At 42.1% G+C, this 14,501-nt stretch overlaps 1 protein-coding gene and 1 long non-coding RNA gene across 2 annotated transcripts; both read right to left on the reverse strand.

The window, feature by feature from the left end:
• Nucleotides 1–3,139: 3,139 nt before the first annotated feature.
• Nucleotides 3,140–5,901, reverse strand: LOC119722028. Its single transcript, XR_005270374.1, has 2 exons — nt 5,752–5,901; nt 3,140–5,102 (listed from the first exon to the last, which is right to left on the reverse strand). It is a non-coding gene; the product is annotated as an uncharacterized LOC119722028 (long non-coding RNA).
• A 4,687-nt stretch (nt 5,902–10,588) lies between these two features.
• Nucleotides 10,589–11,413, reverse strand: LOC119721746. The gene has a single exon (XM_038191711.1). The coding sequence runs from the start codon at nt 11,411–11,413 to the stop codon at nt 10,589–10,591; it is 825 nt and encodes a 274-aa protein (XP_038047639.1).
• Between the last annotated feature and the right edge of the window lie 3,088 nt (nt 11,414–14,501).

Here is a 14,501-nt window from a genome sequence, read left to right on the forward strand (position 1 = left end):
TTTCAAAAATCGTGTTTTCGTAACTCACGCCGTGCTCGCGCTGCTACGAATTGACTTTGTTTTTACCCCAGACACCGCATACCAAAACAAACGCTAATGTGTAACGCATATATCCAGGCACCAGACTGTTCCTCATTTACATACGTGTTCAAAAATCTTGCACATGCAAATGATCCAATACCAGAGTGAGAGAGCAGGTAGTGGTGGACGCGTACTGCTCGACACCCTGGGGACGAGGTTGAGCTGGCTTGTACCCCTTCACAGGTGTGTAATCAATTGCAAAGAAAATGCGGAATAACTAAATATGAAAAATTAGCAGCAATTTTTGAAAAAAAAAGCCATTGGAAATAGATACACAAATACCGCTTTACTTAAAAATGTCAGCACACCAGGAGCCATGATTGTACAGGATACTTTAGACTGTCATTCCCTAACAGTCCAGTAAAGAATTTCGTGATAATGTGATCATTTTGTTTTTTGATATTTGCAAATGTTGTATCTTCCCTTTAAGTCTAGCAGATTTTTGACGTGCATTTGGCAAAATTTTGCTATTATACCTTAATTCTCCTGTTCTGGCCGTTAAAGGGGTAGGCCCTATAAATTATGCACCGAGCCCATACCATATAAGTTTTCGTCAAATTAGACTCGAGGGTGTTTTTGTATCATTCCAAAATGACATTTTCAACCTAAAGCAGACTTCGCTTTCTAATGACATCATTTTTTGAAAGTAATTTTGAACATTTGTTTTGCGACAGAAAATGCGATTTTCTTACGCGTTTTACGGTTGGTGCCATGCAAAGCAATGCGGTTTTGCGTGTCCACTGAGCGCGCGTCGCGCGCGGTGACCACTATCTTTATATTTTCCTGTTGCGTTTTGTCGTCTTCATCTCGCTTTACCCCAAAATTTCCCTCAAAAAGTTAAAACCCCTAGTTTTGTAAGTCCAATAACCTACAAGTTGATTTTTTTCCCCTCATAGAAAATCCACCGCCGTTGAGTTACTGAATTATTTCTTCACAAAATTAGATTTATTAATTCAGCTTTCGCGGGGCGGTTAATTCATTTTGTGCAAAATATGAAAATTTAATATACATACCAAGTCAGTCAAGATGGAGTTTTTATCTTTTAATGCCGCATTAAAGAGACGTAACTGCCTGATTCTTTTTTCTTAAGTTGTCGGGGCCCTAGGTTGAATGATGTGCAGCTATTTTCCTTGTTTTTTTTTCCCTTCCAATTTTTAATTTCAAGTTGTTTTCAGAAAAAAAACCCATTGTTCTCAATATGATGCAAGATACACAAACGGAACTGATTGGACAAAGAAACAAAGAAGTGTTTTGTTAAAAAAAAGTTTGAACTTTTTTATTAGGTGTTGGGCCTGAGCCCAACACCTATTGTTATTGTAAGAATTTACTATTTTTTTTTTTTTTTTTTATTTCTCCAAGACACATTCGTTTCCAGAACCGTTTGTCAAAATGAAAACACATATGAACTTCAATTGTCAATACATGAATGCACAACCCACTGAAGATGTGCTTTTTTGCAATTACGTCATCATGACGTCATCATGGGTCACGTGACGTCACTTCAAAAAATAATCAATTTAATCTTTGAAATTCAATATAAAATCAACCGTGAGAGACCGGAACTTGAATTTTGCGGGAATCGACATGATAATACATGCTCTTCAATTAATCTTGTGTGCGTAAAATCACATGACCCTTCCTTCCGGTCGAAACCGGAAGTGCCTAATAATTCAAAAGTGGAAAAAGATATGAACTTGCTTTCAACGATGTTATCATGTGGGTGGGTTGATCTTTCCAAAAAAATGATCGGTGACACCATCAAGTGTTCGAGCGCCCTCTAGCGGCAGGTAAAAAAATGTCCAAAACGCATTTTCAGTTGATGTTTGTGGCGAAATTTGCGGTAATCGCTTCAAAAGTAATATACATAATGACCTTAATGCAGACAAGACCTGTGCGCCAAAAAAAAAAATTACGTCATCAGACCGGAAGTTACAATGAAAAGAACTCTTTTCCTTTGAAAATTGCTAAAAAATCAACCGTCAGAGATATAATCCAGTTTTGTGCTTCAAATGGCACTTTTAATAATAGGTCTAAAACTTCATAAGGTTTCGTTACAATAAATTTACTAGAAGATGCCCTGCAGCCCCCTTGAAGTTTGAAGTTGAACATGCCTACGCATTGATTGTTGTGTGTACAGCAAATGGGGATAATTGCGTACAAAGGGAAAATCCCGAAAAACAGTGTGCTGCGATTGCGTAAAAGGGAACTTCCCCTCATATGATACTCAAAAATTGGGCTGGCAAAAGCGCCCAACTGGGCGCTTTTTTAAATTGGGCGCTTTTTCTAAAAACATGCGCATTGGGGTTAAGAGGGTATGGCGAGCAATATTTTGTATTGCGCCAATGGTGTGCGACCTTTACTTTTAGAGATATGAGCTATTTAATGGGTTTTTGTAACAATTGTACTAGATAAGTTTACAGTACAGCAGCATACGTGCGTGCAGATCCTCACCTGACTCTTTTTAACTATCCTCTGTATAATTACTCCATGCGCTATTTTCAACCCTCAACCCTCAACATCAACATCAACAATCAACAATAAACATTAACATTAACATCAACAATCAACATCAACATTAACATTAACATCAACAATCAACATCAACATCAACAATCAACATCAACAATCAACATCAATAATCAATATTAACATCAACAAACAATATCAACAATCAACATCAACATCAACAATCAACATCAACAATCAACAGCAACAATCAACATTAACATCAACAATCAACATCAACAACCAACATCAACAATCAACAATCAACATCAACAATCAACAATCAACAACAAAAAATCAAAATCAACATCGACAACCAACATCAACAATCATCAACAATGAACATCAATAATCGTTAATCAACAACACCAATCAATTATCAACAATCAACAATCGACATGAACAACCACCGTCAAATTCAATCGACAATCAACATCAACATCATCAATCAACAATCAACATAAACATAAACAACCAACAATCAACATCAACAATCAACATTAACAATAACAACAACAATCAACAACAATCAACAATCTGAAAAAGCCAAACCTCTAGTTTCATATTAATTTTATTTATTGCAAGTTTAGTTACAAGAGCTTTTAACGTAAACTCATGCATGATAAAATCCCCGGCGGCGGCATCTCCCAGACACATAATGCAGTGTTTTTGTGTGCCATGTTTTTGTAGGGCGCCATGGGACATACATATACTCTCACTTATGTTGTGGAGGTCCCAATACTATAACCGCAAAGCAACCACGGCATCCTAGCGATGTGGGGAAAATAGTGGAATTAGTTGCTTCGGAATTGTTGTTGCTTTTTCCCATTATCTCTGAAGAAAAGAATTGGAACACATTTCAAACTGGATGGTTCTGGGAAATGGCCGAAACAGTATTTTGAAAATTTGGAATAACTCGTGTTTCATACAGCGTAAATGTCATACTTCTTTTTGTAATTTCTTTTGCATACAAGCAAAATACAATTTGGAATGTTGCTTTTTGATTTACCACTTAAACTGTTATATTCCAAATTCAGAAAGAAATTGACAAGACTTTGATTTAATGATGTCGTATCTTTGTAATCTCTTTTTTCTCTCCCCATGTTATGAAATGTGTCCCTGCCGCCAAATTGTGTTTCAACACTTAATTTGGAATTCAATTTTTTTCATCTACTGCATAAAGTCTTGATATGTGACTCTTCTTTTGGTCAAACTTTTCAAAATGGATGCCCCGCCTACAAAAAGGTAAGGGAAAATGGCTTTTCAATCGTACATCTTCCATTTTTACCATAACCAATAAGCCAACTGACTTTTCAAACCATGTTGCTTGTATATCGTGCCTGATATTGACTGTTCATAATTTTTCTTAAGGAGTGTATGCAATTTAATTGTATAGAATAATGAAATAAATCATTTGCAAATGACAGAGTTTAAACCTAAAAGAAAAAGCTACTCTAAATATTTTGCGGTCAAGTGCTTTGGGTATTGGTAAGTCTTGTGTCTATGGTAACATAATTAACCCTTGTCTATTAATACTCTGTTTGTACAGTACAAAGTAGAAAAGATAATAATACTTAACAGTACCGACAGCAAACAAGCTCTGCACTGTTCTCACAGGTTTTAGGAGGGCAGTCTACTCTGCCAAAATTTGTATGCAGCCCTGCCAGAATTTTGATGGCCTTTTCTTCCACATTATACACTTCAATTTTTATTGCTTTATACACCACAGAAGACCTCTCCACTTCATATGTTTCCAATAATTAAAAATGTACCAAACATAACATTTAAAGAACCACAGTGTAACAACAATATTCTTGAACCAGCGCCCCTGTGTTCTGGAAAGGGCAGCCGCTATCTATGAAGTCAGCCCACAATCACAACTTGTACCCAATATTCCACCTTGCTGGACTGCTAATCAATGGAAAACACTGTGTCTGGGTTATATGAGTGATGTACTGTGCAAGGTCCATCCGGTTGACACTTCTCAACCAATGCAATATCACATATCCCAATCCCAACTATGTGTACATCAGGCATGCAACAGGGAATAAGAAAAAGAGAAAACTCCAAACCACACAAGACATTGTACAGTGTTTTGCAATTTCTAATGGCATGCATCCCTGTGAAGTAAAAAACGAGGAAATCAGCGGATCCGAGGAAAAGTTGCATGCCCCCATATATGTACACCCATGTTTGTCTATGGTGTAAATCAAGGATTTTCTATTGTTCCTCTTCCCTCTTCCTTTGTTTATAACTTTTTGCAACAGCTCTCATTGGTTTTGTACACGTTTTCTAACCGAGGAGTCTACTCGATTTGGTTCCTGTCCTCAATTCATCAATGACGTGTCCTCGATTTACACCATAAACATTAACACTGCCCATTCCCTCACTCCCCCAACAAAACACTGGAACATGTTGCAAAACAACAAACCTTGAGATAAAATATTAAAGAGGAGACTTGATTTAATCTTGAAGTTTGTCAGTTCTTGGTCTCTTAAACAGCAAGATGTGAGGTTCTGAAAAAGAACAATATTGGTTTGTATTTATGTTAGATATCTGACAGTCTCAACAAATGCATACAGCACAATACACAAGTAAAGAAAAAGGCAGCCAAACTAGGAGGGGGCATATAGGGAATCTAGGAAATAATGCTGAGACAATAAAAATGTCATCAAACAAAATTTTGCCTGCACAATATCAGGGGAACCGATGAAGTGATAAATGTTACCATCAAGATGCAATATTCAAATGGTTGACTTCTTGACGTACATGATACACGTTTCGTACACGTTTTTTATCTCCAAGAAAATAATTTGTCCACTTAGCTGCATTAATCACTTATTCATATCCTAAAAATTGTAGAAGCAATGCAGTTTTGTAAATAATTTATTGCCGAAAATATACAATTCAATGGTTATTCAGAAAAAACATTTTGTCTCATCAGTGCATTGAAAAACCCAAATATCATCTTTGCACAGCTACATATACAATGTAGAACAAAACCGACATTTCTTAAAATCTATTATTTTGAAAAGGGGACGCAGAAAACCTTTTGTTTGATGATTAGATTATTCACAGAGGAAGGATGTCATTGACAAGGGAAGCTACATGTACATTTGTATTTGATGCAATGTGACCAGTATGTGTATATGAGGAAAAACATACCAGGTTTATGGATCATATAGTGTACCCATCCAGGACTCTGTTGCACCCCTAGGTTTCTCCATTCTGTCTCAGTCATCAAATGGTTTCGGGGAAGCAATTTGACAAGGGCTGAAGGTAGAATCACATGCCTGCAAGAAGACACAGTACAAATTTGCATAATAAAGTACATTGTAATTGTATACACCTATTGGTAACAGCAACTTACACATTGTGTTTTGTCACTCCAAAACTTATAAACATCTCTCTATCACAAGCTAGATAGCAAATTGGAAGGTCTGACACCAAATGTATGTCATTTTGTTAATAAAATTCATTTCAGGGTCATTCCGTGTCAAATCACCGGATAAATTGAAACTTTAAACCCCACCCCCTTCAAACTGGTTGACAGTACGTTAGTTTATGGGGTAATTTAGGCTGAAAAAGCTGAAATCTTCAGTTTGGGCGTCATCGGAGCCAAATTTTTTTGTGCTATTGCCTAACACTCTGTGGTATTTTTCGTCAAGATGGGCATGGTTGCAGATTTGTTGATCTTGGTTGCTTTGGAAAGGTAACATCATAAGAAATCCAAATTTACCATTATTTTCTTGTTGAGTAGCTTGAATAAGTTGAAGTACATGTATGATGACCATTTGACCTTTACTTTGACCTTGTGGACACCGTGACCTTGAGACGAACTTCGATGAACAACTTATATGGTCATTTGAAAATTTGAAAGTGGCGGGTGGTAGCGCTAAAACTTAAAATTTCAGCATTTCCAGCCAAAATTACCCCATACACTAAAAAATGAACCAATTGAAGGGAGTGGGGTTTAACCCATTGGGTGATTTGACATGGAATGACCCTTAAATTCTTTCTTGTAATGACTTTCAATTAAGAGTTCGCCAAAATTGCCAAGGAACTGAAGTTTGGAAACCTATTAAGAAATGGAAAGAATAATGAAGAGGCAACATAAAGACCCTGACATGCCTGAAGACTACATTTGGGAATTAAGCCCACAGAAACAGGCAGGCACTGGAAACACAATCCATGTCTGTTCATGGAGGTAGAAATGAGGAAAATATTGTTGGGGAATGGATGAGTCGATACACAATTCTTTGGTTGAGGACTGTGTTTACCGTGACTGTTTATTCCACAACAATTATGTTATTTACACATTGAATGATTGAACTGGTTACAGTGAATTGAGACAAAGAGAACTGGGTGAACTGACTACATGATTGGAATTGAAACAGAAAACAGAATAGAATAGAAAACAGAATGGAATAGAAATGGAATGAAGAACTGCTAGTGGAGCAGGACTTATATACTGGTGGAAACAGGAAGTCTTGAGAATAAGAAATACTTAAGAATGGGAAAACTTAGTCATATCTTGGTTTCCTTGAGTCTCAGAAAAATGACTAGGAATGAGTAATATAGTTCCTTAAAACAATGATCTTGAAAGTAACTTGGTTGTACGAAGAAACTGATCAATGACTTGTGTGTGTGGGCAGTGAAGGTCATTTACTCTGTATAAAAGTATAGGGACTACACATTGCATAGGCACTGTGTGGGTGTATGTGTATACAAGGAAAATGATGAGTAATGCATTCAGGAGAATTAATCATTGAAAAGTTCAAAAGGAACATTGATAATTAAAGTGAGATAATTAACTAAAAACTAAGACGAACTGATAATTAAGAATTGATAATCTGAAAACGCTACAGGAGCCCCCTTCCAGTGAGTGTGTGGCAATTAACGAGCGAATGTAACATAGCGTTTAGGCCAATGCACTCTACGTCCAGAACGGGTTGTGCGAGTTGCGTTATTAGTGTTCTCAGGATGAACATTTGAGTCAACTGAGGGGTCGGACTGAAGTGATGACTTCGGAACTGCGGTGTTCTGAGAAGAAGTGTCTAAATGCGCACTTTTCAGTCGGTCGATGCTGAAAGTATCTGTGCGATTGTTCAAATCGACGACAAAGTGTTTAGCAGAACAGCTGAGAACTTTGTACGGTCCATCATATGGTGGTTGTAGGGGTTTGCGCACAGAATCTCGACGAACGAAAACATGGGTACATGAATGTAAATCGTCTGGAACGTTGGTTTTTGTTCGTTGTTGCGCGCGGGGTGTTGGTGGCTGAAGTTCATGCATGGTGCGTTTCAGGCGATGAACATAGTTTGTCGGGTCCAACTCAGCAATGTCACTAGAACTGTCAAAAAATTCGCCAGGTAAGCGAAGGGTAGTGCCATATACGAGTTCAGCAACACTGTGATGGAAATCGGATTTGACTGCTGTGCGGATCCCAAGAAGAACAAGTGGTAGTGTTTCTGTCCAGTTGTTAGGATTCAACTGCGCCTTTATCGACGTCTTTAGTTGGCGATGGAATCTCTCGACAAGTCCATTCGCGATTGGGTGGTATGCTGTGGTGCGGATGCGTTTGGTACCGAGCATATTGGTGAGAGCGCCGAAAAGAGCTGATTCGAACTGAGTACCACGATCAGTTGTGATGGTAGATGGTACACCAAATGCAGCAACCCATCTAGTGATGAAAGCACGGGCTACTGTTTCTGCTGTGATGTCAGGCAGGGGGATGGCTTCTGGCCATCGCGTGAAGCGATCAATGCAAGTCAGGAGGTAACGGCATCCATTGGAAGGTGGCAAAGGACCAACTAGATCTATGTGTACATGATCAAATCGTGCACTTGGGCCTTTGAACTGGGAAAGTGGTGCAGCGGTGTGACGATGGATTTTAGCTCGCTGACACTGTATGCAAGATTTTGTCCAATTTCTTACATCGCGGTTGATACTTGGCCAAACATAGCGGTCTGTGATGAGGCGTTGAGTAGCACGAATACCAGGGTGTGACAAGGAATGAAATGCGTTGAATACCTGACGTCGCAAGTCATTTGGGACGAATGGTCGTGGATTACCTGTGGACATGTCGCAGGTAAGGGTCGTGTCACATGATGGGAGTGGCATGTCCTTGAGAGACAGCGAGGATGAGGATTGACGAAGTTGTTGGAGTTCGTCACACTGTCGTTGTAATTCAGCCATCTGGTTGAAATCGATGGATGTGTGGGACTGCTCTGGACTGAGGGAGTTGAGCTCAATACGCGAAAGAGCGTCCGCGGCAGGGTTGTCACCACCTTTGACGTATCTGATGTCACAAGTGAATTGTGTCCATTGATGCTGACACAGAGCGTATGTGAGGGGCTTGTGATCAGTGAGCACGTGAAACTCTCGACCCTCGAGCGAGTGACGGAAATGGCGAATGGCCAAATACACAGCTAAGAGTTCTCGTCCAAAGGTGCTGTAGCGCGTTTCGGCTGGTTGGAGCTTTTTGGAGAAGAATGAGATCGGCTGCCATGAATCATCTACCCATTGTTGAAGAACAGCTCCTACTGCAACATCCGAAGCATCCGTCATGACGCTCAGCGGAGCATCTGGCTTGGGATGTGTGAGGAGGGTAGCGTTTGCGAGAGCAGCTTTGATTTCTTCAAATGAGGCTGTAGCTGCGTCATTGAATGTGATTGGTGCTGACTTTTTTCCAGTGTTAGCCAGCAGAGCTGTGAGAGGATGAAGGACCTGAGAGCACCGTGGGATGAAGCGGCGGTAGAAATTAACAAGTCCAAGAAACTCTCTCAGCTTTGTCAGTGTAGTAGGTGGAGGAAAGTTCAAGATTACACTGACCTTTTCTGCGAGTGGACGTACCCCATGGCAGTCGACTTGGTGTCCGAGGAACTCAAGTGAGTTCACGCCAAACCGACATTTTGCAGGGTTGATGATGACTCCGTACTGACTGAGACGATCGAACAGTAGGCGGAGATGCTGTGCGTGCTGGTCAGCATCTGTGCTAGCGACCAACAGATCATCAATGTAAGCGTAGCAAAAATCAAGTCCACGAGTGACTTCATCAATGAATCGCTGAAATGTTTGGGCAGCGTTGCGTAACCCAAATGGCATGCGGACAAATTCAAATAGTCCGAAGGGAGTAGTGATGGCCGTTTTCGAGATTGAGTCAGGTGCCATTGGAATTTGATGATAGCACGGACAAGATCAATCTTCGAAAATACTGTCATACCGTGTAGGGATGCGGCGAAATCTTGGACGTGCGGAACAGGATATCGGTCAGGCACAGTGGCGCGATTGAGTCCGCGATAGTCTCCACATGGTCGCCAGTCGCCAGGTTGTTTCTTGGGGACCATGTGAAGTGGAGATGACCAGTTACTGTCCGATGACCGAATGATGCCTAAGTCCATCATGTGTTGAAACTCGTCTTTCGCTACTTTAAGACGGTCCGGTGCAAGACGGCGTGGACGTGCGGCAGAAGGTTGACCTGTCGTGACGATGTGATGTGTGACATTGTGTTTCACTGGTGTGTCACGATAGCAAGGTCTCGTAATGTCGGGGTAATCTTTCAGAATGTCCGCGAACTGTGATGAGGTTGGCGTCGCGAGGACAGGACTGAGCAGTGGTGCATTCGAGGATGTTCCTGTAACACTCAATGTAGTTGTTGCATCAATTAATCTGCGATGGCGAAGATCAACAAGGAAGTTGAAGTGTCGCAGAAAATCAGCGCCTATGATTGCGTGTTGGACATCAGCAACAATGAAAACCCAGCGGCATGGCCGCCGGAGTCCAATGTCAAGAGTCAAAGATCGTTCTCCATAAGTGGCAATTGCTGAGGAATTTGCCGCTTGAAGATCTTGACCGTGACGATGGTGAGGACGTTCACGAGAGGAATATGGTATGACGCTTACCTCTGCTCCTGTGTCGATGAGAAATTGCTGTTTCGTTGCTCTGTCCGTTACATAGAATAGGCGACTAGATGAGGACGGGCCAGCAGAGCTTGTCGCCGCTAGTTGCTGGCTGGGCCGTTTCCCGAAGACGAGGAGGCAGGTGTAGTGAAAGAGCAGGGTTTGGTGCACTTATGAGCATTAGCACCAAACTTGCGATGATACCAGCAGAGAGTATCGGGAGATGGACTGCGGGTGCGTCGATGGCGATCACGGGACTGGCTGCGGCTACGACGCTGAGGTTGACTGGACAAGGCAGAAACTTGTGCTTGGAGCAGGGTGATTTGTTCAGCTAGTTGTTGAAATTGTGTAGCCTGTGAAGGTGAACTCTCCCCAGTTGTTACCGTGGCAACATGGCTGGGAAGAGGTGTGACTTCCACAATTTTGTCGGCCAGTTTAGCCAACTGCTCAATGTTGACATCATCGGCGGTGGAGGCCAACACGAGTTGTACGTTGCCAGGAAGGCGTTGGAGAAACAGTTGCTTGAAGATGGATGTCTCCAACTTGCACTCACCAAGCAGCTGTTGCATTCTGCGCAGAAGTTGGGATGGTTTCCGGTCCCCCAACTCTTCAGTTGTCAGGAGTTTCTGTAGCCGTTTTTTCTCCGATTCAGAAGTCCGCTTGATGAGCTCCTCCTTCAACACTGTGAAGGGCTGGGTGGAAGGCGGGTTGATGAGAATGTCCCGCACTTCTTGTGCGATGGAGGGTTGAGGAGAAGAGATTACATATGCGTAACGTGTCTCCTCTGAAGTAACACCACGAGTTAAAAATTGGGCCTCAACTTGCATGAACCAAATGAGTGAGTCATTTGGCCAAAACGGTGGCAATTTTAAACTAACCGCAGCGATGGGCGGGTTAACAGTGGTGCTGGTACTGGGAGTAGTCATAGTTAAGCAATGTTGTAGCAGTTCAGTTTTGATAAAGTTCAATTGTCGGTATCACTGGATCGCCAAGTTGCTGTGTTCACTGTTGTCTGGGTCACCAATTTGTTGGGGAATGGATGAGTCGATACACAATTCTTTGGTTGAGGACTGTGTTTACCGTGACTGTTTATTCCACAACAATTATGTTATTTACACATTGAATGATTGAACTGGTTACAGTGAATTGAGACAAAGAGAACTGGGTGAACTGACTACATGATTGGAATTGAAACAGAAAACAGAATAGAATAGAAAACAGAATGGAATAGAAATGGAATGAAGAACTGCTAGTGGAGCAGGACTTATATACTGGTGGAAACAGGAAGTCTTGAGAATAAGAAATACTTAAGAATGGGAAAACTTAGTCATATCTTGGTTTCCTTGAGTCTCAGAAAAATGACTAGGAATGAGTAATATAGTTCCTTAAAACAATGATCTTGAAAGTAACTTGGTTGTACGAAGAAACTGACCAATGACTTGTGTGTGTGGGCAGTGAAGGTCATTTACTCTGTATAAAAGTATAGGGACTACACATTGCATAGGCACTGTGTGGGTGTATGTGTATACAAGGAAAACGATGAGTAATGCATTCAGGAGAAATAATCATTGAAAAGTTCAAAAGGAACATTGATAATTAAAGTGTGATAATTAACTAAAAACTAAGACGAATTGATAATTAAGAATTGATAATCTCAAAACGCTACAATATCATCAAGTAAGGTACAGTAAACTCCCGAGAACTCGACACTCAGGGAATGGATAAAAAAATTTGACGTATCTGGAGTTCGAGTTACATGTAAGCAAGGTTTCTAATGTTTCTACAGTCAAGTCAGATTTACATGTAAACATACATTTTGTACAGTAGACAATATACAAATTATTACAGTGTTCATCGTTAATTGTTAGAGGTGCCAAATTTTCAGACATCTGTCCAAAAATTTGGCACCTATAACGATCAACGGTGAGCACTGTTATAACTTTTTACATATTGTTGCGTTCCCGCAAATTGCGTAGTTTACTTCTTTCCCAACCAGTCCATTCCACTCCGTGCACAGCGTAATGCTTGCAGCGATCCTGTGTGCCCTCACACAGCGCGAAGCTTTACCACGAAGTCTTAGACACACGTAGAAGTGTGCAGCACATTGTACAGTACCCTATTGTATAGCGCGCAATGCGTGTAGCACTCACTGCTATTGAACATGTACCGCCATGGGACATGTACTTAGGACTTCGCCATTTTCCCTCCACCTTTCCCCGGAGTCGATGCGAATTCCCCTCACACACCTTACCTCGCATCCGACCCACATTGACCCCAAGCATTTAGCGAATGTGGCTCGCTAAAACCTACCCGTGTATTCACCCCTCAGTGACCCCGTACACCCCAGCGATTGTGTCCCGCTAACCCACTGGCCGAGACCTACGGTAGCTAGAGGTCAGGTTACGTCCTTCGTCTCATAGTTTTACTCCATAGCATTAGTGTGTAGATTCCTACCTAGTCTTAGAGACTAAGTCTTGTACACAAACCTATGTACTGAGAAGTTATTCCCTTTCCCTTTTCCTTGAGGATCAGTTCCCCGTAACGCACCCACGAGTGATCCTACTTCGCCCGCTAACCACTGCTCTCGGACTTTCTTCCACTAGAATGTCTAAGTCAGTCGTGTACAAATCTCCCATAGAGAACTTTCCCCATGCCTTTGTACACGGATGCATTATTCATAACTACCAGAATCCAATGCTCCCATTGGCTAAGACGCGCACCCAAAAGTGTATATAAAGCGCGCAGAAATGGCAGTTCTGGTCATTGTTGATCTGGGCTCTGACCCCGACAGAGTCCCTGACATGTACACGTAGATTATCGAGCTGTCCGCTCACTGGCCATAGACCCTACGTATGTACGCCGTAACTTTACATTGTATATAGTGCGCCCTCTATTGACCTGAGATGTAAATAATCCTGAATAAAGTACTAGAGTGTGTGTGTAAGATATTTGTATCTGACTCTTTATTTGATAATGTCTCTCAACCTGAGAGAGACGTTACACTGGTGGCAAGCGCTGGGATACGAACTTACACACACCATCGAACTATACCATGACTTTTAATTAAGTCACTTCATGTACCCCTCCACTGAACGGACCTCCCAGCTTTAGACTCTGACTTTCTGCTTGTCAATATCAGCAGCCAACATGCCTGCCAAGCGAAAATCTCGCAGGTTACAGTCGTTGTATGATGATGATGACACCAACCTGTATTCAAGTCTACAGGAAGAGAGTGCAGAACTTCAAGAACTTAAAAAACAGTTCGAACTTTTCAAGCTTCGTTCAGTGGAGGCGGAGAAAGAGCTGAAACAACTCCGAGCAACTGCTGCATTACAGAGCCCATCAACGGCTGAGCAGACGGATGCCAATGTTTCAGCGAAATCGCCCAAGGACTCACAGCCAGTGATGTCTGCTCCCAGTACTGCCCCTTCCACCGTCCCACAAGCTGACGCCCCTAAACCAACAGCAGCAGAGCAAGCAGCCGAACCCAGCCGAGTCATAAGCTGGATGTTCCTCTCCCTCGCCAAGGAGAATTTGACGGCACGAAGTCATGGGAAGGCTTCGTCCGACCTCTGATGGGTCTCGCCGAGGCTTGCGGCTGGTCCGAGGAAGAAAAGCGCTTCCGACTTGTCAGCAGTCTACGTGGAAAGGCGGCCGAGTACGTGTACCAGCAACTGGATCCCGAAGCAATCAAGTCGTCCGACACCCTGGTGAAGGAGCTTGGTAAACGACAATTGCCAAATTACTACATCGCTCAGCTAGAAGCGAGGAGACATCAGCCGAAGGAGAAGCTGGCGGAGTTTGTAGCCGACATTCGCCGCCTCGTCTTTCGGGGCTACCCTACGGCAGATCCAGTTACCAGAGAGAGCATCGCCCTTCGCCATTTTCTGAAGGGCCTCCCCGACCAACAGATGGCAGTTTCCGTTGGCATGACGAATCCCCAGTCCCTCGAGGAGGCAACAACGGCGGTGGAAAACTTCCTGAGCCTCCGTGACACCACAAGCTCGGGAAAAT

The sequence above is a fragment of the Patiria miniata genome, unplaced genomic scaffold (genome assembly GCF_015706575.1).
Source record: "Patiria miniata isolate m_02_andy unplaced genomic scaffold, ASM1570657v1 HiC_scaffold_14, whole genome shotgun sequence".
NCBI classification, from domain to species: Eukaryota; Metazoa; Echinodermata; class Asteroidea; order Valvatida; family Asterinidae; genus Patiria; species Patiria miniata.

What these genes read in the sequence shown, in the direction of transcription:
- LOC119721746 (XM_038191711.1), bottom strand. Translation starts at nt 11,413, where the DNA reads ATGACTACTCCCAGTACCAGCACCACTGTTAACCCGCCCATCGCTGCG.